At 40.7% G+C, this 25,876-nt stretch overlaps 1 protein-coding gene across 1 annotated transcript; it reads right to left on the bottom strand.

Moving 5' to 3' along the window:
• Positions 1-24,393, bottom strand: LOC105934245 (carbohydrate sulfotransferase 11). The gene is made up of 4 exons (XM_012874146.3): positions 23,832-24,393; positions 3,913-3,989; positions 3,286-3,453; positions 1-2,901 (listed from the first exon to the last, which is right to left on the bottom strand). The coding sequence occupies exons 1-4, from the start codon at positions 23,923-23,925 to the stop codon at positions 2,221-2,223; spliced, it is 1,020 nt and encodes a 339-aa protein (XP_012729600.1). The 5' UTR covers positions 23,926-24,393; the 3' UTR covers positions 1-2,220.
• Positions 24,394-25,876: the final 1,483 nt, after the last annotated feature.

A 25,876-nucleotide genomic window follows, 5' to 3' on the forward strand; every position in this document is an offset into this window, starting at 1 on the left:
TACAACACAGAAGATTTGTATTAAAATCAAACAAAGCAAACAAATCAGAAAACATTTACCTGCCCAAACTCAATCTATTGAAATTGAGTTTCATTTATTGAGTTTAAACAAAGACGATATTGTCACAATGTTCACGTGGCTAACACGGTAATTTCTGCATAATCCATTGATCGTAACGTTATTAGGTTGCAGTTACTGATGGTTTTGATGAAATTAATGTAATTTAGTATTTTATACTGTTTTTGGCGGCATTTCTGGTGTACTAGCATACAGAACAACAGCTTCTTAATAAACTCATCTGATTATGTCAATTTGAAATACAGCAATGTATCCTTAAAGCATTGTTTTTCTTTTTTTTCCCAGTAGTTGCACAACCATGCTGCAATTTTACTCATCCCAAAAAGGATATTTCTCACCATTTGGTTACTACTGATTCAAGGACATTTATTGGAAAGGTTAAGAAGTCAGTAATTTGTACAGTCTATCTTCCTGTAGGCCTAATCTGACGCTCTACAGAAACCTAACACACTGGATATTATACTGGTTCTCTGGGTGTAGAAAACTGTTCTATGCTCTCTATAGCGCCAGTTAGGATCTGGTTCTAAAACCAGTCATAGAACCTCTTTAGTGGCAAAACTAAAGGCCACATTTCCTGTTATGCCAACCTCCATATAAGTCTAATAGCCCTGAAAAACAAATGTTTAGCCATGATTTTTATTGCACTGGTGGACGGAGAGAGCGACACAGAACAAGATAATGGATCACCTTAGACACTGGACCTTTCGCTATATAATCTGCTTTTTAATCTATTTCTACAAAAATACCAAATATCTTCCGGTCAATTGAGGTGTTTCGGCATTAAGAAATGGGTTTTCCATCATTTATTTCCCTCCTTTAAATTCCTAAAGCACTCAGATTTTTACCATTTGCAGAAATAAAGCAGTGATTCATTCTTAGAACCTCTGTAGTTTAACAGTTGGAATAAAAAAAGAACCAAAATCTCAGATAAAGAGCCATCTTTATGATACAGATTCTTTGGGCCTTCAGTACCCACAATGCAGCTCAATGACAGACAAACAAAAAAAGCAATGAATGTTGTAGTTGCTGGTATAGTGATAACTGTACTTCTTAAAATATTTTTTTTAATGTGCTGAAAAAATCCAGTTTACAGAGCTAGAAAAAGGCCTTGGATGTGTAAAGTGTTCCTCTTTTGGACATAAGACAGTAAACTCCTTTAATAAACCTTTTCCTATAGTAAGCTCCAAATTATTCCTGCAGAAATTCCAACACGTTTTCTGAACAAGGCGCCGCAGTGCAGATGGCTGTAGGTGGATTTAACTCTTCGTCTGCCGGCGTTTCCATTAACAAGGGCGGCTCTGACTGGGGTAGTGCCGAGCCGGGCCGGCTTCAACCACAGCTATGTGATTGTTTGTTCAGCCTACAGGCCCACAGCTAAATGCAGGCAGCCAAGGATGCTGGATGGTAAGCTTTTAATGAAATGAAGAGGACTAGCAGACGTTGATATTAGACACAAATTAAGATGATTGTGAATTAATAAAGTTGTAAAGAATTTTCTGACTGGCACCAGTGATAAAGCCAAGGCAGCAGTAACCTTTCGGTGGACTTAAATATCCCTTCTTAAAAAGAAACCCTCTTGTCCTTTCATTTAAATTATTTTCACGCAAGTTCCACACCTCGCTTTATACAACAATAAATACTCTGTGATGACATACGTACATAAATAAAGGCTTTCCATCGGTGCTCTGAAATAACCTTCTGAGGAAAACTTCACAGTCAGCACAATCGCCAGCAAGAGGAGAACCTGCTCCTTTAGAACGCCGACTTTCATTTATGGCTCATTAATTCTCATAAAAAGAAAAGCATTAAGAAGATTATCACTGGATTGGGCACAGCAGGAACGCTGGTGAGGCACTTTTCACCAGCCCAACAACAACTGGAGTCAAAGCAATCCTTGATCACGTTTGATCTAATAAAGTCCATGTCAGAACATGGGTAAAAAAATTTGCCTTTTTGTAAAAGTTTGTCATTCACCTACATCAGTCTGTTGGTGCTGAAGCAACAGGAAACTTTCCGAAACCGATCAGAGGTAGTTTCCCCTGCAGGTAGGAGTCTTTGTGGAATTTCACCAGAAACCAAAAAGTGCGAATCATCACTTAAATGTCTGAAAGGAGTGTGTGGTCCTCTCGTCTCTGTTGGTCGCTAAGTTCTCAGATACTCCGGCGTGGAGTAATTAAAGAGTAAGAAGTCCATGCGATACAGGTTGAAGAGTTTCTTCTGATAGAACGGGCTGATGTACTTAAAGAAGCGTGCGGCCATGCTGCTGTCAGTCGTGGTGGTCTTGCCAGACGTTGGAAACTGAACTTTGCCCTCCACTCCTGCTAACTTTAGCACGGCATGAGCATCCGGCTCCAGAGTTTCATACTTGCCCACTACGTCGTAGTGGATCAGACAGGGGTGGCACAGGGAGTGCACCCGCTCCCAGTGCTCGTTCAGAGGGCCCTCCCGCTGCGTTCGAGGGTCCACCAGATACTGAACGAACTCTCGGAAAGAGACGTCGTTTCCTTTCTCCAGGGCTTCGGCCTTGGGGTTCTGCCGGTGCCGGCGGATGATCTTGGTTCCATAACGCTTATGGAAGGCCGTGTTGTAGCTACGCGTGAACTTGTTGCGGTAGGCGGACACGAGGCGTTCAAAGGGCTCCCGCACAAAAACAAACTTGAGGTAGCTGCGAAGGCGCTGGTTTATCTCCGTCACTGAGAACTCGGAGAGCGTGCGGAGGTTACTTGGCACATGGGCCTCGTTGGCAGGGATGGAAAGAGGGTCAGTGTAGCGGCCGTTGCTGGTGAGGACCATTAGCACGCGCTTCCAGTTGGTGCAGGCTACCTGCGAGACATCAGACAGAGACAGAGGCATATGAGGAACAGGAGACACAATCCATCATCTTTAGTCAGGCTGCTGTGTTCTCTTGTTTCCAAAAAAAGGGCATTCAGCCATGTTGACTGTGGGACCTTTATGAAAATCCAGTCCTCTGGTCTGTGTGTAATTTACTCTCAGGGTATACACCCACCACACTTTTTAGATTTTCATTTGTAGAAAATGGGAAACTTATGCATCATCTTCTTTCCTACTTTGCACAGAGCGAAGAATGGAATTTAATAGAACGAAGGGGTGTGAAAACTTTTACATGGCACTGTCTCTTCAAGTTGAAGGCTGTATGAAACAATGTTGCACAGAAGAGCTACGCTTAAGGAAGGGAAAATGACCAACCTTAGGCACGTAGCAGTAAATAAGGCCGTGTTTATCATCCACAATGAGGTGTTTGAGATCCTCTGGCGAAAGCACCCGCCGCTTCTTGGTGTGGCTCAGACACGCCTGCTCCAACACCTCCCTGCGGCCTTGGAGGGGCTTCTGGGCTCCCGTCAGCTCCAGCGGCTTCTGATGAGGACGAAGCAGGAGGAATGAATGAAGGACCACAAACATGAACACCTTTAAAAACACAAGACTTTTCACAAGCGATGGTAGGAAAACCATCTCTTGTGATTTAACAACTTTGACTGACAAAAAGCCAGTCCCGGTTCCATCCCCGTAGACTTCCACTGTGGGTCCCTGAGCAAGGCCCACTGCACCCTAAGGGATGGGTTAAATGCAGAAGACAAATTTCATTGAAATGTACAATTGCAATGACAAAGAGATTTCTTCTTTTTTCAACGTTTTAAACGTCATAGTTGAGCGCACTTATTACCTATTTCTTGTAACAAATTCCTACATTTGCTACATTTTGGACGAGCCTTTGAATTTGGTGTGATCGGCCTACAAGTGTGGCCTCCGAAGGATACAGCCCCTGAATTTGAAGAGAGCATAGGTGTAAAGCGGGGTGTGTATATTTAATGTCACCTGGTCTCCTTTGTAAATGGTCTGCAGTGGACTTCTTCGACTCTTCCCTGGTATGCTGCCAGTCTTCAAAGCCGATTCTATGGATCAATAAGAAAGTGATTAATAAATAAATACCTTATACAACAAAAGCCTATGAATAATACAAACATTATGAAAATTAGTGTAAAGCAGAAGCTAATGTTGTAAAGCATCTACCTGGATAGCATGTGATGATTTTAAACACTTCAGTAATTTTCTTATGTGAAAAAGAAGGAGTTTTCAAGTGGATTTTAACATCATTTGAGACTAGGATTAACACATTACTGAAAATACTTTCAAGCTGTCATATGAAAGTTGAAAATACACAGTGAGTACAGTTTTACTGAAGTTCATTCTGAAAGAACCTTCTAACACTCCACCGCTCTGATTTATTCCTAAAGGAAATCCTCCCTTGTCTTCTTTAAAGAATCTATAGAAAGAGATTATTTCCTCCAAACTTTGCTTTTAGAGACACTGACAGGGTGAACTTTCTAACTTTTGCTTGCCCAACCCTAAACAGTAGAGGTGATCTATATTATCTCCGGTAAGTTTCAGACTGGAGCGTCTGAGCCTGTCTAGACGGACAAGAATACACATGGCATAAGTCAGTGTGAGAGGAATAGTTCCTCAAACCCCCAAGAAAAAAGGAGAAATTAAGAGATGTTTTCAAAAGTAAGCCAAGACAAGATGGCAATAAAAACAAACCCTGCACATGTGGCAGCATGCCTCTTTTTCTTCATACATGACATCTGGTAATGATAAAGTATGTATTTTTATTTGTGTCTGGGAATATAAATGCAGTTAAATATTCTGAACATTTAAAAACCCAAAAACAAAACATAGACTGGATGATTTAGTCCCTCCGACTCCACAGACAGCTGGAACGCCGGAGCGCGTGATTTAAGATCTGATAAAGCCATCCTCAACAGGAAACATGAACTGTTCTGACGTTCAAACCGGGTTGACTAAAATATAAAGAGCAGCCAATCAGACAGGCTTAGCACCCTCAGCAAAGTCCATAGCAATAGTTCAGAGTATAGAAGTGCTGCCACCCTTCCAGGGCTGTTTTCTGGGTAAGATTCTGTTTTTACCGCAGTAGATGGAGTAGAAATGAAGGGGAGGACATAACAGCCCCAAGGAAATGAGCCTGGTTCTAGGAAAAGGTTCCCGGTCCAAGCAGAGCTTAAGTAAGAAAAGTGATTTGATTAACAGATGGGGCTTAACAATGCAGAGGGTTGACTGCATCCAACAAAAGAAAGGAAGTGAGACGATGGTAAAGAGAGGAGGAGGGGGGTAGCTTTGAGGCACAGCGACATGAAGGAAACCATTTTTTTTTCATCACGCAAATGCCACATCTTCATACTGAAACAATAGAAGTAATAAGATGCAGTCCATGTTACACAAGAACAGAACCCAGCTGGGGCTCCCTCGCTGACTTTACAGCCCTTGCTTTCAAACGGCATACATTTGTAACACATTATGGTTTTAAGCTGGAATTCCTGTGACAACAGAAGCGTGTAGTGCCGAACATGATTTACAGCTAAACATGAAAACGCTCTAAATCATAACTACTTCCTGTTAATTAGAGGAAGGGGAAATCAGAAGGAGCATAACAGCGGTATTAACGGTGACACAGCAAATGTGCAGCCGGCCTGTTATAGCGCAAAGAGACCCTGCTGGAGTAGCTCTCCTGCTTCTGAAGGAGATTCAGACCCACAGTGGCCCACAGACCAGAGTTCAGCGTACCATCCGAACACACAAACATTAGGGGTGTGCAAAATAATCGTCATGACGATGCATCGCGATTCTAATTTTCGCGATCTACTGCATCGATTCTTGATGCCAAGTATCGATTATTAATTTTAAAAAATTAATAAATAAAATTGTATGAATGATTGGCGAACATCAGCCAAAAACAAGTGGAATACAACTTAATTGGTTTAAAGGACCGCTGAGGCCATGTAAACGGCACTGATTATCCTTATTTTGTTATTTTAAGTTTTATAATCCTAAGCACTTTTTGTCAGTTTGTCCTCTCTAGTAACAGTAATATTTGTTTTTATGGCAATACCTCCAAAAGTCGTTTCAATAAATACAACTATGTATGAATTCAGTTTCTTTCAATTATGTATCAATTGAAGACACTATCCAGATCATACACAGCCAGTCAGCCACTGGTAATGGCTGTATTTTTTCTAACAGTGTTCAGTGAAAATATCACAATGCATCTCGATACATCACAATAATTGAAGTATCGTGATGCATCGTGATAGAATCAGATCGTGGCATGTGAATCGTGATTCAAATCGAATCGTGACTTCTTTGGCAATACCAACCACTAACAAACATACAGTTGTCACGGTGCAGCCGGACTATTCTGATACTTCACTGTAACTTTTGAAGAAAGTTCTTTTAATAATGACAGTTTTGAATGTTTGGGAACAACGTTTTTTTACCCACAGTCGCATCTTTTTTTGCCGTTCTTGTAGAAGGGTCCACGTCGTGCGACACATCGGACGGACAGATCCAGGTTACAACGCACCGAGTCAGGCATCAAAGGCCTCTGCAAACCGAGCTGCAGCTCACAGCCTTCACCAATAATCCTCCAGTCCTCAGGAAGCCAGAAAGTAGGTCAGGAGACTCCTGCCGAGCCTCTGCTTACATACATAACTAAATAACAATCGCCTCAATGCATGATCGCACAATAAGAACTAAGATTTTTAGAAGCGTGAAAACGTTTATTTTTCAAGTTGCTTTTTCAAAAGGCCTTTTTTGCAATATCAAATGTTTAAAAGCAGATTGAATGAAACCAAAGCAACCAGTAAAATCTACTGAAAACCGCTGAACAAAAGCAAGGGAACGTTGCAGGAGGAGACCCCTGTGTGGGCCGAACATTTCAAAGTAATCAAGTATAAATTCTGATTATAAAGCATCTATTAGGACTACAAGTTCAAATCTGAAGATAGTTTGAAAAACACGAGACAAGCTGGTGAAATCTGGATTTACCATTGGGTTGAAAAATGTACGATCACTTATTTTCATCAATATTGAAATCAGGATAATTTAACACGATTATTGATTGATTTTAGAAATGCATCAGGACTTCTTAAATGTATTTTTAACATCAATCATGCAGTCACAATGAGACTGAAGGAAAACATCACTCAAACATAGAACATTATATAAAAATAAACAAATTAAATCAGCCCTTTCATTGGTGGAAAAACAATCATCTAAATGTGTCACTGAAAACGATTAATTTGCAGTTTAACACAAAATGAATATATTTTAAGTTAGTAAAAAAAAAGACATTAAGTCACAACTAATTGTGTTCCATATATTTTTGTCCCTTCTTGTATCCGTTGCTCAAAGATCACACATTTCAGGTGATTGAACGATTATGAAACGTCGACGTCAGACGTTTCGTACCGTGAGTCTGACATACCCTGCCGCCCCCTCGCAGTTTCTCTTCTGCTGACGTTTCATAACAAGACCGTACGAAGCATGTGGGTACAGCCTCAGAGAGGAGGAAGAGCTCAGACGGGAAACTTCACATAACAGAAGCATCCTTGTAAAGCAGACCATACAAGAATAACCATTCAAAAAAATATTGTTTTTTTTTTACAATTACCTTACTTTGTTGTTTGTCTAAATCTAAATCTAAATTATGCAATAAATATTATTAAATGTCCTACCCTATGAGTCAATACTTTATGCATTTTATTTTTCCACTGGATGACTTATCTGTTGAGGTGAGGAGGCAAAATGGACAGGTTGTAATGAGGGCTTCCTGGAACCTGTTTAATCATAACTAGCAAACAAAGGATGCTGATGTAAGAGAAAATCTACTGCAGTGTACAACCGAACATTGTGTTGTAGTGCCATTGAGCCATGATGAGAAAATAAAATCAGATTGGTTTGGGACCCTCACAGGCACAAAGGCCCTCCCCTCAGCAGGATCCCATCAGTGCTATAAAACTTTGCTCCCACAGACTATCTCCCTCATTCTTCCTCTGCCAGGGACATCTGAAGGAGTGTGGCTGGGCCAGCCATGCCTGGTACAGTGTCCGCCCTGGACCAGCAACCATGCAGGCCTCAAGACCTACAAAGCCCACAAGCTGCACAGAATGGGCCTTCTGTGAAACTCATCTGCCCTCGCGTCAATGGAGCGAAAATGGGGGAACTTCTCGTCCTCTGCAGAGCAGAGGACCCGACTGAACCCGGAGATTCATCGACCAGATCGAAGCTAAGTTGCACTCTGACTTCTGTGCAAACCAGCCGCGAAGTACAGAATGCAGAAACAGCTTTGTTTATTTTTGTCAGCTGTTGCAGAAAAGCGGACTCGAGACGACGCGGTCGCCTTCCCTCACCAGACAAGCTGAGAGACGCTGCATTGAGGATGTCGGCCCAAGCTGCCCCTACCACGCTTTCAGTTAGCTCATAGTCGTAGAGCTGCATGTCTACTGCTGGAAAGACCAACGATTTTCCCTGGATCACTGCTTCCTTCCTTGGATGGCCAAAGTGGACCGAACTTGCATGAGACACCGACAGGTCTGGCAGGACCAATAAAAGTCGGTCCAGGGAGGGAGGCAGGGAGAGGTTACACGGCCATGTGGAAATGTTTGTGTAATGCGTACATGGTGTTCTTAAACACAAAGAGCTAACAGACATAGCTCATTGCTAGCATTCGGTACCATGTCATTGCCGATATGATTCAAGTGTGTTTTTATGGTTATAACAAATGTTATCTCCACAAGGGTTTCATACATTGATGGGATATTAATGTTTATGTTAACCGGCCCACTCATTATGACTAAAAATAAAGCTGAAGTCTTTAAAGTTAGTGCCAAAAATCCGCTAGCCAAAATGCTAATTAGCTTTTGGTAACTTCAGAGTTACCTCCGAGTTAACACCAAAGCTATTCTTGCGCTGACTGGGACTGTGGACACAATCTCCAAAAGTCTCCATGATGATTTGAATCTGTGAGCGTTGAAGGAACTCGTCTCTCTTTCATGCTCAATGCTTTCATGCTTTTAAACGAGTTCCGATTCATTGACAAAAATTTGACTTATTGTGCAAGTCTTCCAAAGCAAGTTAAAACACCCAGTGGTACAACAGACTACCTACAAGGTAGTCAATTTAATGGTCAATTTTTTTTCAACCAAAAAAAATAGAAAATTGCATCAGGCTGCACAGTGGAATAGTTAGTAGTGCCGTTGCCTTACAGGAACAAGGTCAAGGGTTCAAATCCTGGTCTTTGTGCACAGAGTTTGCATGTTCTCCCTGCAAATGCCTTGGTTCTTTTCGGGTACTCCAGGTTCCTCTCACAGTCCAAAAACATGACTGTTAGGTTAATTGGTCCCTTTCATGTCTCTGAGTTGCCCTGTGACGGACGGGCAACCTGTCCAGGCCATACCCGGCCTCTTGCCCAATGACTGCCGGAGATAACCACCAGCTCCCTGCAGGTGGCAGGTGCAATATAAAAAAAAAACATTACAGACATTAAGAGGTACAGATTCTTAATATGAACAGTGTGTTAATGAAAACCTACAGAGACTACTACATTGTGATTATCAGAAACCACATCTTTTTCTGTCTGATGTGTTTCGTCACATGTAGCGGAAAACCACCACTTCCTTTCACAGTGAGGAAGTGACAACATAAAGCCAGCAGCAGAGCTGCCAATTTAATCAAGCGCCCTCCTAACGGGTCTGTTTGGAAACTGGACGCCTGGTTCAGCAACCTGACACACATGTGATTTCATGCTGGTTCATTCAGAGAATTTAGGCTCCGTTTAGCCTTCTACCGATAGGAAGGAATATATACACGTCACTCTATGAACCAGTGCAGGGAGGGTAAATGTGTTCTGTGTGAGGGCAGAAATGAATTCAAATGAATCTTTGTCTCAGGAAAGTTTCTGCTTCTGAAATTTCTGAAAAAAAATATGATTTATTTTTCTTAAAATAAAAATAATTTATTCCATCTATAATAGAGATACAGATCACAAACAATTATGATTCATCACTAGAGCAAATTTTCTGCACATTAAGCAGGCATAAAAAAATTTCTTAACCACACTTGAAGAGGACAGACACATAATGAAAGTTTCCATGAGCCTTTAAATATGTACTCTGTTAAACTGAAAAAGGCCGAGGGAACAAACGGCACACCGCTAACGGAGGCAAGTTTCAACAGGTAGATGCGACAGCGGCCGTTAACAGTCTGGTTTACTGTTTGTTTTGAGCAGGCCTTGATTTTAACAGGCTCACAGCCTCCACATGGCTTTAAGTTGCTGCTCAGAACACAATCTGAACTAAAAGATGCTTTTAGGACATTTCTGGTCACTTTTTATCTGACTGCTTGTGCAGCTGAACAGTTCATACAGATGAGTCAAATATGCATGACACACGTGAGCAATGCTGCTCCTGAGTCAGAACATAAATGAGTTCCTTTATCAGGCGAAAGAGCGTCATCTTAAAAGATATCACATGTCAGAGTTTACACTGATGTGAAAGACATCAGCAGTTTCAAATCCAATTTCCCTGGAACATTCAAAAGCTTTGGTTTGATGGATTGCGGCGTCACTGAGGGAAGACAGGATACCAGCAGTTTGTGAGGCCCTGGGCAGTTAGTAGAAATGTACACAGCTGTATAAACACAGCTTAAATGAGAAGCAGTTAAGGCGTAAAGTGGAAATTAATCCAGCTTGAAAAGATTACGCACAGATACAGTTTTCTCTGAATGTCGGCACAAAGCTGTATGTTTTGTCGAAAGAACGTGGTAAAAAACCTATTTCGGGAATGATGTTCAGAAAAGTGTGAACAAATACTCAAGCTGTGTATCATATCACTGTTTCGCTCAACAACCACACTTCCTGTTTTCTGTTCCACAAGGCAAAGGCAGAAAAAGGTACTACATCATCTCTTTCAAGTTTCAAGTTTATGTTTTTTGATGTATAGACAACCGGTGTTGCCCCTACCGTATTACAGGCCTGGTAGGCTACAAGGCTTTACTTGCCCCCCGACGTCAGAGCAGCCTTTTGTGAGCTGTGATGCTAAATATCAAACTAGTGGATTTAACCCAAAATGGTTCAGCTCTACAAGACCGACAATGGTAAGGATGTTTTGTACTGAAAATATCAATATTACAGGGGATAATGTTATGTAAGTTCAACTGTAAAATATGCTGTTTTTAGATTTTTCTGGGTGTCCCAAACACTGCCAGCGGGCAACGCTAGGATATTCAACCAGAGTCTTTATTGAAGCGCCTTTTACAACTGATAGGCAAGATCTGTTGCAGGGTTTCCCCCGCCGTATTATAAGTCAGGGTCAATAAAAAGTTCTTTAGAACAATTTTCCTTCCTTTTGCATTCTAGCCTATAGTGTAGGTTAATATTACAGTCATTACTTCCTCCCAACCAATCACAAACTCAGACCCAGGAACACTCCGCCCCCTTCAAAGAGGTCAGAGAGCAAGCATTCTTTTTTGTTTTTTAATACTTGCAGTTTTGGTAAAAGTTGGATGAATAAAGGATTGAGTTTAAATTCAGTGTTTGTGTGTTTTGTATCTAAAAATAGGTTGCTACGCAACAGCATAAAATGGCCAGGGCTGCACTTAAAATATGTTTTGAAGTTGTTGATAATTATCTATATTGATCAATTTAATTTCTATATTATCTATATGCTTTTTTTTAATATATCATCCAGCCCTATATTAACAGTTAGTTTGGTTAGCATTACTAGCAGTAAACATCAGTATTTGTTTTATTGTTTTTATATTCTTTACCTTTGTATATATCTACATGCTTCCATTTGCTTTTAACTCTGCTGCTGGTACATCTGTATTTCCCCACTGAGGGATAATAAAGGATATTTCTATTCTATGGGTTGACTCTAGCGTCTTGTTGCCACATGTTGATGTGCCACTAGGAAAAATGGCCTACATGTGTATGTTTGAGTGCAATTGCATGAATGTGGCTTTAATGTAACATGCTTTGAGTGGTTGGTATTGCTTTTACTAAAAAGAATAAAACAAGGCAACTTTGCCCACATACTTTCAGATTTCATGTTATCTGCTGTAGTTATAGGCTTAGGCTACTGGAGGACATCAGGGCCTATTTTTCTCACTCTACCGATTTCTACTGTTCTCCAGTTTTGCATTGCATTGAAATGACTGTTGTCATTTCAGCTTTTAACTTTTTGCTCTCTCTCTTTTTTCTTCTTAGTAGGTACACCTGGTCTGGCGCTCTGTTAGCTGTGACATCATCCAAAGAAGACAGATCACCCGCTACTACCATCTAATGTACAGGACTGTCTCAGAAAATCAGAATATTGTGATAAAGTTCTTTATTTTCTGTAATGCAATTAAAAAATATGAAATGTCATACATTCTGGATTCATTACAAATTTTCTGAAATATCGCAAGCCTTTTATTGTTTTAATATCGCTGATTATGGCGTACAGCTGAAGAAAACTCAAAAATCCTATCTCAAAATATTAGAATATTTCCTCAGACTAAGTAAAAAAAAAAATTATAACAACAAAACAAAATCAAACAATTGAAAATGTCCATTAATGCACTCAGTACTTGGTTGGGAATCCTTTTGCACAGATTACTGCATCAATGCGGCGTGGCATGGAGGCAATCAGCCTGTGGCATTGCTGAGGTGTTATGGATGCCCAGGATGCTTCAATAGCGGCCTTTAGCTCATTTGCATTGTTGGGTCTGGTGTCTTTCAGCTTCTTCTTCACAATACCCCACAAATTCTCTATGGGGTTCAGGTCAGGGGAATTGGCAGGCCAATCAAGGACAGTAATGCCATGGTCAGTACACCAGTTACTGTGAGGATCTTATGTCGTCTCTTAACCACTACCATACTTGTGATTTAGTTTACTGAACCAAGCTGAGTGTTTTTCAAGGCTCAGGAAACCCTGCAGTGTTTCGAGTTAATTAGACGATTCAAGTGATTAGTTGAATAGCCTACTAGTATACTTTTTCACGATATTCTAATATTTTGAGATAGGATATTTGGGTTTCTTAAGCTGTAAGCCATAATCAGCGATATTAAAACAATAAAAGGCTTGCAATATTTCAGTTGATTTGTAATGAATCCAGAATGTATGACATTCCATGTTTTTTAATTGCATTACAGAAAATAAAGAACTTTATAACAATATTCTAATTTTCTGAGACAGTCCTGTAGAACAGATTACTGAATCAATGTGTGCTTCTGTGCTTGTTTGTCTCTCTTGTTGTGTCTCTGCTCTGTCTTCTCTAACCCCCAGCCGGTTGAGGCAGATGACCGTTCATATTGAGCCCGACTCTGCTGGAGGTTTTTCCTTCCCATTAAAGGGGAGTTTTTCTTCCCACTGTCGCTTCATGCTTGCTCAGTATGAGGGATTGCTGCAAAGCCATGGACAATGCAGAAGACTCTCCCTGTGGCTCTACGCTTCTCCAGGAGTGAATGCTGCTTGACTTTGAAGCAATCAACTGGGTTCCCTTATGTAGGAAATTTTTGACCAATCTGTATAATCTGATTGAATTTGACTTTGTAAAGTGCCTTGAGATGACATGTTTCATAAATTGGTGCTATAGAAATAAATTTGAATGGAATTGAATAGTCAATTCAATGCAAATGCAAATGCAAATGTAATGCAAATGTAATTTCCCTCCTTTGTCAGCAGAATGACACATCCCCAACGGGTGATGAGAAATCAACAGACATTTCTTTTGTGCCCAAATAAGTTAGGTCGAAAACAACCAATACTGTGGTGATAAGCAGGTACTGAGGTTTAGCTTACCGCCTCTTACACCCTCACTGATACTGAAACTATTTAACTTACTGTCTTGTTAAAGTAACATTTTCAAACTCAAGAATGTTGTTGCAAGTATGGTTCATACTGATCAGGAAAAGACTGACAAGTGTCTGACTGACTGGCCACCAATCAAAGCTAATAAAGTAGTACAACAAAAAAACAAACTTTTGTCACTAAACCTTTTCTCAGCATCTCTACTCTGCTTCTCATTTCATTTAGCTCATTATTACAAGTTTTCTTGATTTACAGCAACTTAATGGCTTAAATCTACAGTTGAATGAAATCTTCTACTACGGCATATGATCATTTTGTGGTTTAAAGCCCAGGACATATTGTTTTCTATGAAGGCGGAAATGGTTATAACTAAGAAGCCACAACCTTATGAGCTTCAGAACACAACCAGAGCCCCACCCCTCCAAACCGATCAGAGTATAATTTATAAAACCTACACAAGTGTAGCTTGACTGTTCGGTTCTTGGCATTATTTATAGCAAAACAAATTACTCTTAGTTGTTTTACAACACGTCTTGTGCTAGCAGACTAAATGGTATACAACATAGGTTGTTTGTTTTTTCCCCATTCAGTCAAAAAGATAAAAAATATATATAACCAGTCACTGTTTATATGCTTTACAACATGTTCCTTTGTGTCACCAGATGGCGTTGATAATTTGAATTAATCAGTGTGCCGCACAAAAAAATCAGAGCCCAGAACAGGAAGGATAGCTGGCAAAAACGACCATTACCATCCTGTCATTCATCTCCGGCAGTTTGCGTGTTCTGTTAAATGAAGCTCAGATTGGACCAGTGAATGTGAATGCGCCAGCAGTTGTGATACACCAAAACAGATCCGACTACCATGAAACTGACACGCACATAAAATTGTGTCTGTGAGCGATTCAGCTTTTTTTGATAAGGCAATTTGTTCTGGTTTCCAAAGCTGGGAAGAAAAAATAAAATGTTTTCCTCCATATGTAAAGAGGAAAATGTGGCACCAATGCCAGAGGTGAAGAAAAGCTTTGCTCAAGGTGAATATTAACATTTTTATAGTTTTTAATATGTTTATATTAAGAAATATACCATTTGTAACAGTTTCCTGCTTCTGTGATTATGATCTGCCCATTCTTAAGAACTTTCCATATTTGTTCAACTTTTCTTTGATGGCCTGTGATCCTGTCTGCAGAAACTCATTCATACACTGAAAGGATGCTGTGCTGCAGCACTGCTGAGTCAGGGTAACCACATTAAAGAGAAACTGGGGTTTTAACTCTGTTTTTGTCAGGGGTGCACGACATTCAGAAAACATGCGGAACGCAATAATAATGGGGAAGGCTTGATAACAATAATCAGTTGTGATAACAAATTGTTTAAAAGTCTTAATGTGTTTCTGCTTTAGGTTTATAGACAACAGAATAGAGATGGGTACCTTTCACCTCTGAACTGATACAGTATCGATACCAGGTACCTGGGAATCGGTACCAGCACTCAATGCTACCTGTTTCCGGTACTTTTGTGGGTGTTTATGTGGTAATTAATGTTAATTACTTTAAAAATCAAATCTCAATGCTTTCGATCTGTTGTGGGAAAACGCCTGTTGCTGCAGCGTTTAGTCGACCAGACAGTCTGTATCTGTTTGTCGTGGCTAAACAAATTGGTGATAAGGTGTTAACTAAGTTTGTGGGGAATATCTGCAAGTGCCCTGTATCAAATGTGAAAATCTTCGCCGGATGTTTTCGCCATTTTAAGTTAATTAATTCTAAACCTTTTCACGACATTTCTGTGGCTCGGCTTTCTGCAGCAGGAGCAGTGGAGAAAGAAAGAGCCCAATCAGCGCAGAGAGAATATCCAATATCCAACCTCTAAAAATGATTTCATTGTGGTCAAAAGTCTGTGGTTTTGACCTATAAAGTCCTTCCTGTTGTTCTCACTATGGCTGAATGATGAGGGGCCGAGGGAGTGCAGAGGTGAGCGGGCGAAATAGGCTGGGCCGGTCTAATAAGCTGGAGCGCCATCCGCTATTTAACCAGTTGTGCGTTATCCATCCTGTTTTGTGACCAAGAGGCAAGGACACGGATAAAGCTTCGTAATCTGCCTTTGTCTATTTGGCCTATTGTGTCTTCTTGCTGCCACCCGCTGGACCGGAGGTGTACTGCAGTTTCCCTCACAATTTTCCCATACGTCATTGGGCTGATTTACATAAATGGCCCCTAGCAAACCAAAGCCTGGGTCTTTAAATCCTGGGCCTAGCAACGGTAAAAATGACAATGCATCTACAGGGCATTCTCCACATCTGGTCACATCCACTGTTTCGACTGGCTGTCAGATGTTTCTGCAACTGTCTGACAACATTACTTGTGCGCCGATTCAAATGGTCCAGCTGCCAAACAAACCTATTACATAGCCGTAAAGGAAATTACAGCAAAATCAGAGCATTCCATCTGTGTGCTTAACTGCCGTCCATCAGGGAGAGTATAGAAGGAGGAACCAAGCTAATGCTTGCATTTCTTCTTTGTCTGAGGCAATGATTGCTTAAAATTGGTCAAGTGTAATTAAAACTGCCGTTAACCTTCCTTTTGCAATCATCTCCTAACATTTAAGGCATTAAAACAAATAAAGCAACTGAGACAAATAGAATCGCATCATAAAAATAGCATTAATGAGATACCAATTTTACCATAACGCTGGCAGACATCCAAGTGTCTGAGCATTTCAATGAAATTTTATGAGTACTTTGACTTCTTAGAGATTTGCTACCCAATGATTTTGCACTATGGCTGTTTAGTAACTACATGTTACACATCCAACAGAAAACGCCTTTGTGTCTTTTGGTAGCAGAAAACAAAGAAAACACCGCCATGGTAGAAAAGAATATGCATAGTGGGTCATTCAATGTTGCAAGTTACCTAAATAACCTAAAGTTTAAAATAAAGTAGATGTTACCAGAGCAATACGTGTGACTTGAATTAAGTTCCTAATTGCATGCTGAACAGGAGTTGTACTTCTTTCCTATGAGCCAACTCTGGAGTGCTGCAGCAGGAAGTCTGACAATGAAAGCAGAACAGCAATAAGCAACGTGCTTCCTGTCCCTTATAAAAACAGTTGCCCTAATTGGCAGATAGAGCACTGAAGGGGTAACTCCATTTTATTTTCTATTCCAGACTTCCTAAAGTCCAAGAGCTCTGGAAGCTGTTAACTGTTTGAGCTCCACCACACAGTGCACTAGTGTTATGTCAGTGGAGGCAGAGCCCAACAGAGCCTGGAGGTAAACCAGGGCATCATGAAAACCACTCAGTGACCAGAAAAGAGGTCACAAGAAGCAGGAAGTGCAGACGAACAGCCAGAAAGTTCAGCAGAGATATAACTTAGCACCGCTACGATTCCTCCACTGCAGCACAGTGACACAACGCAAACCGCGCGAATAACTGTCAGGACCGTTTTTAACTCATTTTCCTGTTTCTGTCTTAATAGTTGGGTAACATTACTGGAAACAGTTTCTTATCTGCCACGCACGAATGTCTCCTTTGCACATTTTCAATCACCTAAGCCTCAATCAGTCTGTGTAGGTTAAAATTCAAAATGTGCTATCGAGTTTACAGGGGCCTGGAAAATGACTAAATGTAACTAGTTTCCATCTGTTGCCATCCAGCAGTGTTCTGAGAATGTGACTGAGGCGTTAAGTGCTGCTGCTGCTGCTTCTTCTTTCTCTGCTAGGCATCAGTAAACTCTTAAAACTTTTGTTGCTGGTCAGAAAGATACCAACTAAATGATGAAAATATAGAAGCTTTTTCTGATAAATCGCTTGTGTCGGACATTAAAGCGTAACACTGATTCATGCTGGTGTGCGTGATTCAATTTCAACAAAATAGATCCCACAGTTCATATCTCAGCCTCCTAAGTTACAGACCCACAGATGTCGCAGAATATTTTACTCTGAAAAAATGGACTCATACACTGGAGGAAAAATGTCTGGGCTTGTCTGGGATGAAGGGGCCGGTAAATTACAGTCACAAAGAAACTAAATATCCACCATCCAAACCAAAACTAGATTAGTGCTTTCCTCTAAAACTGTAAACACTTTAAAGAGATTTTACTTCTAGTGCTATTCAAAAATATTCATACCCCTTCAAGGTTTTTATACTTTAACACAAACTGGGTTTATTGGGAGTGCAAGAATTGCCACTGGACTTTGCTGCAACAGTTGCCTAGTGAGCAGATTCAACCACCTGAGCTGTGGATCTCTGCTGCTCCTCCAAAGTTACAAAGGGATCGCTTGGCTGCTCTAATTGAACCTCTGGAGGGCTGCACAATATATTGCAAATGTATCGCTATCACAATATCACTGTAGAGGTGGGCAATATGACAAAAATATGATTTTCTTTTACAGTAAACTCCAGATCATGCTTTCATCGATAATAGCTCTTAAAAAAGAACACAACGCAGCACTAAGTGCAAAGAGCATTTAAGAAATATATTCCAATTCTTAAAAGATGAAGACCACCGTTTCAAACTTCATCCTGTTATTTGACCCTCAGGGGGAACGTTTATGCGTATCAGCAGCACAGTGAGCACCAAAAGGAAGTCCACAGGAATAATAAGTTACACTACTTGATCCAAGGCCCAAAGAATACAAACACTTTTCAGTTTTATCAGGTTACTCTATACACCTCTCTCTATGAAGAGAGAAGTATATTGTACCCAGTTTAAGTTATGTGAAGGGTTTCCATATTGACACCATAAATACAGACATAGACCATCATGTTATTGTTTTGGCTGCCCTGCAGCGTGTGTTCAGACCTTTGGAGACAATGCTGTTAGTTTAAGACGTCTGACAAGCTGATGACCAGTTAAGGAGACAAAGAAGGCCATCTGAAGAGTGACAACATCCTGCTAAGTGTCTGTTGTTCCCCGATAAACGCTAGGAAGCTTGTAGCAGCTTGAGGAAAGTGCTGCTTTAGTAGTTTCCCTCTGCCAGGGTTTCCCCCATTGCACCGTAGGCCTGGCGGGCCAGCAGGCCTTACTCCCAGGCTAAGAGCTGATTGTTGATTTATTTTAAATACAGAATTGTTATACACCTATAGCAGTGATACTAAAGATGGTATAGAGTGGGATTGTCAAAATTATGTATGCCTAATATAATAAATACTAAAAAACTAGTTATTTAAAGATACAGATTTGGATCAAAACCAATACAAACTGAACCAGTCATATTTGCCCAAATTGCCTCACTTCTTCCGGCAGCAGTGCTGCAACAAGATCAGCTCTTTTCCGTTTCCACCATTATACTTCTATGTTATGCTGCTATATTTTTGCCACCAACCTGGGCGCGCACTCACTGATCTAATCACGCAGTGAGACTAGTGTGCATCTCACACACGCTCGCTCAATGCAAAGGTCTCCTTTTCGAAACATTTAATTTAAAGAATATTTCACAGCAGTATAATGTATCTTTTAATTTCAGAGATATACGCGGGAATATGTTTGTCATTACAAAACTTTGATGTAATATATTAAAGTCTGTGGCTGTAATCTGCTGAAATGTAAAAAAAAAAAAAAAAAAAAGCTTAAGAGGGTGTGAATACTTTTGCAAGACAGCAGGTGTATGTGCAAAGGAAGAAGTCGATTCTAAAGTCGATTCTGAGTCTAGATCAGACGATATCTTAGATCTGACTGAACAGAAAACAGATTTTTTCCTAAACAGACAGCTTCGTCTGGCCTCTATCACCTTCTCCAATTGAAACACAAAACTTTGGAATTAGAAGGGCAGGAGTCACCAGAGTAACTCAGAACTGAACAAGGCACGGCTGTTGGTTCTGACCTCACTTTTGAGTACATAAACAGTAATTAAAGAAAGCCCGTGCTTTGCTGACATCCTGTGAATTAGTGCTGTGTGATGTGGCTCCAAGAGACTTTACATGTGGCTTTCGTTGCAGAAGGCAAGCCTGAACAGGTCAGGCCGTGGGGCGCGCGGCTCCTGGGTAGAGGGAGGTCGCCGTTAGTGGGGTCAGCACCGTGTGGTCTGTGTGTCGGTCCCTGACGGTGATTGCAGGTGGTTTACAACCGGTCCGAAGTGATGCAACTTCTGGAAACAGTCGCAGAATCGCCTCTTTTCTTATGTTATAACAAAGTATCGGTCCTCGTCGAGGATCAACAGTCGCTTTGTTGTGGGAAAATGCAAAACACCGAACCCGTTGGACAACTTCCTCACCCCAGAATTTGGAACAGTCTCCTGATTTCTCGTACTCGTTATTTCACCAAGCAAAAAAACTGTTTTTCTTTCGGCCTCAGCAGAGACAGAAAGCAATGATCAACCGTCTCACTGCACCGCTTTTTTTTTATATACCATATTTTATTTTTTGTTGTTATTGTTACCCACTCATCCTAAAACCCTGCAGTAAGGATGGTGTCAATCTGTCATCTACTGTGCAGGAAGGGGTCCGCTCGATATAAAAATAGATACGGAGAGGAAATGGGGATAGACCCGTGGAATGCAGGGGGTCTCTCTCTAGGAGGGACGGAGAGGAGGGGGTCTGAAAACATTCCAGTCTTCACACTGGCCCTATTCATATATCATCTCATTCACTTTTAATCAAAGCATCTGTTTTACACCCATACAAGCGTTCCTGACGATTTGAACGCTTACTAAAAATACAAGCATAATCAACACTAAAAAAAATAAAAAGACCCCATAGACCTTAGTGTAAAGCCCTTTTGAACTACCTATATGTTATGAAGAGGTGTGGTCACACGAGGACGGCCATGGTGAGCCATACTCTACAAAAGCTGAACTCTTATTTCTATTTGAGTATGACTTCATTTAAGTATCTTACTCGGTTGCATTTGAAATCACATCCGTTATTGAGTAAAAATAAATAAATAAATAAATCATTGGAAGCAACGACAGTGACCCATCGGCTGGGTTTTAGATCAGAGCTATCGGATCCCGACATGGAGGCACATCAGTCGGATGTTAGTGGCGCTGGTAAAAACACCAATGCGCAGTTGAAGTTGACCACGGAGAAAAAGAAGAAAACCCATGGCTGTACTTAAGGGACCAGTTTAACTTTAAATACAAGAGAGGCAACAGCTTTATAATGCAATGGAAACTCTGCATGCCTAAAGAGATCGAGTCCTCTGCATTTAAAATATTATCATACTTACGCAAGCATGTGGAGGTAAGTAAAAAACATTTTAGAGTTTAGTGAGACACTACGGTCATTTTTGTTGGACAGTGGTGGATGACACGCTAATGTTTTTTTGTTTTTTTTTTACTTTTGAACATAGGTGTTCTGATGATTCACCATACCCATCAGAATGGCACACCATGGGTTAATGCGCATACATTACAACTAAACCTGCATAAGGTGCATACGTTAAATTCCAACCATCATTTCAGCATACCTCTAACTACAACGATATGTGTGTATTATTGCGTATTTACATTACTTACTACATCCCGTGTACGATTACAAGAAATATACACTGAAGGTTTCTAAAAAGAAATGTAGCAAGTGTTAAAATGTGAAAGTACGACTTTGGTTATCAACGAAGCCGCTCCACTCAACGGGCATTCAGATCATTACGGTACACTGTTACTACCTAATCGGCCCCCTGAGCTGTCTACAAGACTGCCTGACTGTAATGTCCAAACTAGAAGCGCATTCATGTAAGGCACGGTGTATGTGCTAGTAACAAGAAACCTAGTAAGTTAATTCAAAATAAAAGTTTGACATTTATTCTGGCTTAATGTTTGAAACAGGGCAGTTTCATCCAACTACTCTGTCCTCCCAGCAGAGACGGATAGCTCCCCCTCTCAGGAGAGAGCAGCGTAAGGTGACCAGATTTGATTTCTCTAATGAAAACTGGGGACGTCTCTGATTTTGTTAAGCACAGAATCTCTACCTGGGGGTTGGTTTGTTTTGTATGAAATGCAACGGCGACGGGGCGGGGAAGGTGCGTTTGGCAAAGCTCTACTATGTCGGGACAACGGCAAGACCGGGTAAATGCCTGTTGTACCTCTAAACCTTTTTACTCCATCATGATACCCTGAAATCAGGGGACATTTCTGGGGACACCTTTTGTCGGGGACAGGTCATCCAAAATGGGGACATCCTGTCACCCTAACGGAGGGGCGGAGTGATATTACACACTTGGGAAGAATGTATAACGTGCCTTATAACCGGGTGCTCTTTATGGTCTGAAAAATACGGTAATCTAAAGCTAAAAATAGCATCATTAGTGCTAAACAGGGGGCATCTAACTACATCGACTGCATGTAGGAGTCGTTAAGTGGACCGAATCTGGTTTATGTTAAAGACTATGACCATATTATTTTTAACAATTAATCAAAATAATATCAGTTTTATCTGGTACTTGTGATTATAGTTTTTAATGGCTAAAGATGAACACAGAGGATCGGGTGCTTCGTTTGGAGTCAGTTATTTAAAGCTATTGGATATTGGAAAGTGGAAAAAAGGATGCGATGGAGATCAGAACTGCCGGGGTCTGAAGAAGAGGAAACCTACAGAGAAGCTTCACAGATGAAGAATGCAGAGGGTTTGGTGTGACAGAGAAGGATGCTGAGATGGCTCCTTGGATTAAAAACCCTTTGAGACCAGTGTCTCCACTGTGAAATGCAGGAGAAGGACTTTCCTCTGCTCGAACAACAAAGTAACTGAGCCATTTCTACTTAAAGTTAACATTTTAATGAGGCGCTTCTTACTTTAGCTATACCTGTGTTTAAGTAAGATTTTATCAAAGTAACTTCCCTTTTACTTGAGTACATCATTTTGCTACTCTGTCCACCTGCAGTTAGAGGAAACAAACACCAACACGTTACACTACAAACAACCTGAACCGCTCATGCAAAGCAGGATGGCTCATGCTTATTTGTTGCCTAATGCCAACGTCTAACCAGGAAAACCTTTTCTAATACGTTAACGCTCAATTTAGGCAAACCTGTCCACTTCCCCTCAGCTTCCCCTTTTTCTTTTTTTCTCCTGAAGGCAGCAGCACTGGGTGTGGCGTTCTGCATCTGTAGCCAGTAGTTCAAGCTTCTACACCAGGCGTGTCCAAAGTGTGGCCCGGGGGCCATTTGTGGCCCCTGTACTGCACCCCCCCCCCCCTCTCCAAACTGCATTTCAAGAAAGATTTGGCCGGCCAGCACAGGTGGCTTGGTGCAGGTCGAAGCGTTTTATTTCTATTTAGGGCTAAATTATTGCAGGCAAGTTAAAATATAATTGACTGTTGAATTGAATGTTGGGCACAACAGAAAACATTTGCCTTTTAATAACCACACTTTGTACATTATCTTATGGTGCATTAAAAGCTGATTGCAATTCATTTATTAAAATTGGCTAAATACAGACGATCTAATTTGTTTATTTAAAATGATCATATTTTGTAGCACAAATTACAAAAAATATTTTGGTTATGCCATTAATTTATTTGCATAAATTTTATGGCCCTCAAGTGATTTTTGACTCAACAATTTCGGCCCACAAGCCGAAGCAAGTGTTTACCACAAGCTGGTGCTGCTTCACTATCACCTCAAACCAATCTGCCCTTGTCTTCTGACCTCTGACATAGGAGAGCATGTAGATGCCAACAACTGCAGCTCACTGAATGTGTCCTCTTTTCTTTTCTGTTTTTTTTTTTCCTTCTATTTTTTTTGAAACAACAGCAGCTGAACAGCTGTAGCTAATAAAGTGGCCAATAAATACAAACACTTCCATGCTCCCCGTTAGTAGGACGTTGTTTTTGGGACATTGCTGCCGGTTCTCTGGTTCCATGCTCCTCTTTTGGCAAACAAATCTTCCCTAACATTGCAATGCAACCCAAGACACGCTGTACAGTTTACCTCATCTGCAAGGACTGGGAAACAAGTCGAACTAAAAAGCATTAAAGAGCAAAAACGACGTGACTTCGTGCTCTCTAGTGTATTTTTGTCTGGTTTATATATATATATATATATATATATATATATATATATATATATATATATATATATATATATAAACTGAAATATCTGCCAACAGGTAGACTACACTGTCTAAAAAGTTCAACACAACCAGCACGCGAGACGGCTTACCTGGTTTGGTGACGCTCTGGAAGTAAAGGACAAGTACGAAGAACGAGCAGAGGCACGTCGCCAGGAACAGGCGTCCTCCCCTGGGCATCCCCATCGTGAAGCCTGGCTCCGCTGGCGGAGCCTCCGAGCCGACGTCGCTGTCTCGCTACGGCTCATACGAAACCGGCCAGCGGAGGATGCAGCGAGCACGCGAGGCAGCCGACGGAACAGAGGGTCCCTGGTTCTCTACCGGAAACAAAGCGGCAATAACGCATAGCGGCGAAGGCTGGCCCGCTCTACGAAGATGTAATTCACGGTTCGTGAACGAAACATAAAATTCAGTTCCAACCGCGAGCTTTGGTCGTTTTTTTTTTTTTTTTAAACGACGTTATTATTTCTAACAATAATTTTAACTTATACGAAAGGTCATATATTTTTTTTATACGACCGGACCTGGGAGAGAGAAAAAAAAAAAAAGTTAGCGGTCTGGCTTTGTCGAAAGCGCTGTGCTTCCCATGTCTACGGCATGGTGTGTCTGAAGTTTGTCGAAGTAACACAAACTTCTCCTCCGCCAAACATGGACGGGGTACTGTGCCATGACGTCACAAACGCCCCACCAATCCCCCTCCCGCGCCCCCTATCATCTGAGCTGCCTTCGGGGACAGCTGGTGCACAGAAAACCCACTCAACTTTGATCTTCCCGTTTAAATGTTTTAGTTGTATAGCGCATGAATAATAATAGTCACATATGTTTTCACAACGGAGCCTCAGAACAGGACGCCGTAAAAAGGAATCCAGACACGGCCACCGTTTTACGACGGTAGTATGTTTGGGTTAACTTTCTGTGCAAATTGTACTTGAAGGTAACAAATTGGCCAGGCTCCTCCTGCAAGTATAAAACTTTCACATATAGTATTTATTACCTCTTTCAACTATTTAACAGGAGTGGCAACTTTCAAAGGAAATCAGCTTCCGCCACTATCTCATAATTAGAATAATTATAAATAGTCGAATTGTAATCATAAATTATTTTATTTTCCATCACAGTGGCAGAAAAGGTCTTCAGCAGGCTTTTGATAAACTAAAAGTTAAGCATATTTAAATAAATCCTGCAAGAGGATAAAAACTTCTTCATCATCATCATCAAAAAAGAAAAAAAAAAGAAAGAAAGAAAGACAGGGCAATATAGTAGTTGCTATTACAATACAACCCTGTTGTGGATTTTAGCACCGTAGTAGGAATTTTCAGGGCCATTTAATGTAGAATGACTCCAAAGTGTTGAAAATAGTTACTGGTATGTTGTTTTAATGTGAAATGCTGATGTTGACTCATTGTCCTCTTGTTTCTTCCAAATGCTGTGTTAAATATAAAACAAAATTACTGCACTCAAACGTTCCAGTTTTAGCTCAAACAGCATGTGGAATGCAAGCCTGTGGTCCCTAAAACTATATTTAGGCTGATTTTCTCTGGAAAGTCAACACAAGATGGTTCAGAAGACAAAAAATACATAAAAAACACTCCAAATAATTCAAAAAATCACAAGTGATACAGAATTGGCAAAAGAGAACTGCCTACTGAGACACTAAAACATATAAAGAATACTACCAAACAAAAGGTCACATGATTGACATGACTAAGATGTGCAAAAGGTCTGTAGAAATGCAAAATGTTAATTTCATCTGCAAATATTAACGAATAAAGACAAAAGCCTTAAAGTAGCCATAAAATAACACATGTTGACTGCGCTTAAAATGTATTTGCTGAACTCTGTGCCCAGGGACATGCTGTGGAATGCCATGTCCCATCTATATTTCAAAGTTGAATTGAAATATAGAAAAGTTAAAATGAAATGCAACTAGGTTGTTCTAGATTTTAACAGAGACCATCTTTAGTGCATTGCAGAAGTATTCACTCCCCCTGAACTTTTTCAATGTTTGGTCAAATTACTGCCATAAATTGTAATGTATTTCACTGGGACTCAATGAGATAGAGCAATACACATGCACATAAGTGTGAAATTATATATTTATTATTGCAATTCATTAAAAATGAAGCCCTCCAGACTC

Source organism: Fundulus heteroclitus, chromosome 1 (assembly GCF_011125445.2).
Source record: "Fundulus heteroclitus isolate FHET01 chromosome 1, MU-UCD_Fhet_4.1, whole genome shotgun sequence".
NCBI lineage: Eukaryota > Metazoa > Chordata > Actinopteri > Cyprinodontiformes > Fundulidae > Fundulus > Fundulus heteroclitus.